The sequence below is a fragment of the Trachypithecus francoisi genome, unplaced genomic scaffold, assembly GCF_009764315.1.
Source record: "Trachypithecus francoisi isolate TF-2019V2 unplaced genomic scaffold, Tfra_2.0 Lachesis_group17, whole genome shotgun sequence".
NCBI lineage: Eukaryota > Metazoa > Chordata > Mammalia > Primates > Cercopithecidae > Trachypithecus > Trachypithecus francoisi.
Window position 1 is genome coordinate 16,973,659 of NW_022681462.1, and position 3,561 is coordinate 16,977,219.

A 3,561-nucleotide genomic window follows, 5' to 3' on the forward strand; every position below is an offset into this window, starting at 1 on the left:
TTTTTTTTTTTTTTTAAGTACAGGTTTTGCTAAGTAATCACCCTTAGTGAGCCTGTCTAGTTCAGCGTCCTGTGAGATGTTTGGTGACCAGCTCAGTGTATTCTTGTATTCTTGGTAGAGAATATTTCAGGAGACAAAAGTGCTTCTTCAGACCAGACCTCAAATAACAATTTTATTCTTTTTAATAAATAAGACCTCAGTAGGCGGACCTGATAACAGTGACAGTGAAAGGAAAATAGTGGCAAAATATGAGTTTCCAGCATGATGTTTCTCATTTATTTTCTTCTGTATGAATCAAAAGAATGTTTTACAAGACCATGTTCCCTTAATCACAGTGTTCCCTGGCTTTTATAGGATTGTCATAGCCAGAACCGCACTATTGCTTTTTCATAATATTTTCTTTTTGTTTCTTTCTTTTGAATTTCTTACAGGGCTGCAAAGTATGCCAGGGGAGTATGTAGCCCGGGGTGGTCCAATGGGTGTGAGTATGGGACAGCCAAGTTATACCCAACCCCAGATGCCCCCCCATCCTGCTCAGCTGCGTCATGGGCCCCCCATGCATACGTACATTCCTGGACACCCTCACCACCCAACAGTGATGATGCATGGAGGACCGCCCCACCCTGGAATGCCAATGTCAGCATCAAGCCCCACGGTTCTTAATACAGGAGACCCAACAATGAGTGGACAAGTCATGGACATTCATGCTCAGTAGCTTAAGGGAATATGCATTGTCTGCAATTGTGACTGATTTCAAATCATGTTTTTTCTGCAATGACTGTGGAGTTCCATTCTTGGCATCTACTCTGGACCAAGGAGCATCCCTAATTCTTCATAGGGACCTTAAAAAGCAGGAAATACCAACTGAAGTCAATTTGGGGGACATGCTAAATAACTATATAAGACATTAAGAGAACAAAGAGTGAAATATTGTAAATGCTATTATACTGTTATCCATATTACGTTGTTTCTTATAGATTTTTTAAAAAAAATGTGAAATTTTTCCACACTATGTGTGTTGTTTCCATAGCTCTTCACTTCCTCCAGAAGCCTCCTTACATTAAAAAGCCTTACAGTTATCCTGCAAGGGACAGGAAGGTCTGATTTGCAGGATTTTTAGAGCATTAAAATAACTATCAGGCAGAAGAATCTTTCTTCTCGCCTAGGATTTCAGCCATGCGCACGCTCTCTCTCTTTCTCTCTCTTTTCCTCTCTCTCCCTCTCTCTAGCCTGGGGCTTGAATTTGCATGTCTAATTCATTTACTCACCATATTTGAATTGGCCTGAACAGATGTAAATCGGGAAGGATGGGAAAAACTACAGTCATCAACAATGATTAATCAGCTGTTGCAGGCAGTGTCTTAAGGAGACTGGTAGGAGGAGGCATGGAAACCAAAAGGCTGTGTGTTTAGAAGCCTAATTGTCACATCAAGCATCATTGTCCCCATGCAACAACCACCACCTTATACATCACTTCCTGTTTTAAGCAGCTCTAAAACATAGACTGAAGATTTATTTTTAATATGTTGACTTTATTTCTGAGCAAAGCATCAGTCATGTGTGTATTTTTTCATAGTCCCACCTTGGAGCATTTATGTAGACATTGTAAATAAATTTTGTGCAAAAAGGACTGGAAAAATGAACTGTATTATTGCAATTTTTTTTGTAAAAGTAGCAGTTTGGTATGAGTTGGCATGCATACAAGATTTACTAAGTGGGATAAGCTAATTATACTTTTTGTTGTGGATAAACAAATGCTTGTTGATAGCCTTTTTCTATCAAGAAACCAAGGAGCTAATTATTAATAACAATCATTGCACACTGAGTCTTAGCGTTTCTGATGGAAACAGTTTGGATTGTATAATAACGCCAAGCCCAGTTGTAGTCGTTTGAGTGCAGTAATGAAATCTGGATCTAAAATAAAAACAAGATTATTTTTGTCATGCTGACTCCACTGCTTGAAACATTTGTTTACTGCCCCCCAGATTTTTAAAGATTAATGCAGTAAATAGAAAAATTAATTTTGGCTCCCTAAGCCATATATGTATTTGACAATTTTAACCACAAAATAAGTTATTTAACAATAACCACTGATTTCTTTAAGCTGACTTAATGAACTCCTAATATCAGCAAATTTGAGGCCTAAAGGCACTAAACTAACTCTAGACTCAGAATTACATCCAACAGAATTACTCATCTAATATCATTGAAATTATTCTTGCACATAAAGGCAACCTAAGTACAAAGTTAAGTCTTTTACTAAGGATGTTACCTAGGATGAGCAGTATATGTTTATTAGGAAATTAACTACACGAATTGAAGAGACCAGACTTCAAAATCTAATTTTTATAAATATGCTCTATGTTCTCATTGGATAAAACTGGTTATTAACCAATTTTCCAGAACAGCTGTACAAGACTTCAGCATGGCAGCGGGCTAAATGGTACAAAATAATATGTTTAAGCTGGAATAGCTTATAATTTTATTTAAATAAAATTGCTGCTATAAAAAGTGCTTCCTAAAGCTAAGGAAAATATACAAATATTTTAATTAAGGCAAATTCGTTTTAAAAAATAAACCTTTTAGCAGTGATTGCTTTGTAAACAAAGGATGGGTCGGAGGAGAGAGAGCCTTAAACTCAAGTCTGACACTCAGGCCCAAGTCACCCTATAAACCGGTCCTTAGCAATTCTATTTTCTATTCGGAAAAGAGAAACCAGCTGTGGGTTGGCTTTACTAGGTGATGTGTGATTGACTGACTCACCTGCTGGAGCAGCAATGCATTCTCACCTTTTGCTGGTTTCTAAACACGTGGATGCACAGAGAGCAAGGCTCAGCCTACTGCAGCCATCTCTGGCAGCGCCTCTACCCCTCCCCAGCCCATAGATGGGATTGTTTAAATCTCCCTTGTTGACCCACTGGTAATTCTTCCTCTACCTAAATAGTCGATATGAGTGAAATCATTCTCTTTTGATAGGTGGTTACTAGCAGTTAACAACCATTTATTTACTTTAAAAATTAATAATAAACTTTATAAACTAACCATCTGTTTGCTTCTCCTCCCCAGTACATGCCCGGGTGAGTTGGTTATTTTCAGCCTTTATTCCTGAGGAGGCTCAGGATGGGTGGGGGAGGGAAAGAAAGGGGAGGAGATGTGGTGGGGAGAGGGGGAGAGAGAGAGAGAGAGAGAGAGAGAGAGAGAGAGAGAGAGGCCCTAGGGGAGGGAGGTTTACAAGTGAAGAGTAGTTAGGGAATATGGTGACTCTGAAGAATCGAGACCAGCAGTGTCCAGGAATTAGAAAAAAGAAACTGCTATTTCCGTGCGTTCCCCGCTCTGTGAGCCATTTAGGTGAGAGCCTCGCTCTTCGCAGTTCCTTTCTTCCCCTGCCTCGATGCCCTCCCTTCCTCATGTAAATTTCAGAGCCAGCTCAGAGGTTATTGAGGACGCTTATCCGAAAGAGGCAAATAATAGAGGTGCTGAGAGTGTTTTTGATGTTTCTTAAAAGGCAAAACCAAAACGCCCTCCTCTAAACAAGGGCACAAAATTGTACCTGGTTTTTAT

The 3,561-nt window shown here is 39.3% G+C and overlaps 1 protein-coding gene across 7 annotated transcripts in view; it reads left to right on the forward strand.

Moving 5' to 3' along the window:
* Nucleotides 1-2,511, forward strand: part of MEIS1 (Meis homeobox 1) — a 140,211-nt gene extending 137,700 nt beyond the window's left edge. For 4 of the 7 annotated variants that reach the window (XM_033239259.1, XM_033239258.1, XM_033239254.1 and 1 more), the window contains one exon: nt 432-1,943. Coding sequence is in view for 4 of the 7 variants with exons in the window: in XM_033239254.1 (XP_033095145.1) it covers nt 432-715 (284 nt within the window). In the remaining 3 variants the exon portion in view is untranslated. Of the gene's footprint in view, nt 1-431 lie in introns of all 7 variants that reach the window. The other 3 variants (XM_033239256.1, XM_033239260.1, XM_033239257.1) reach the window with 1 other exon arrangement.
* Nucleotides 2,512-3,561: the final 1,050 nt, after the last annotated feature.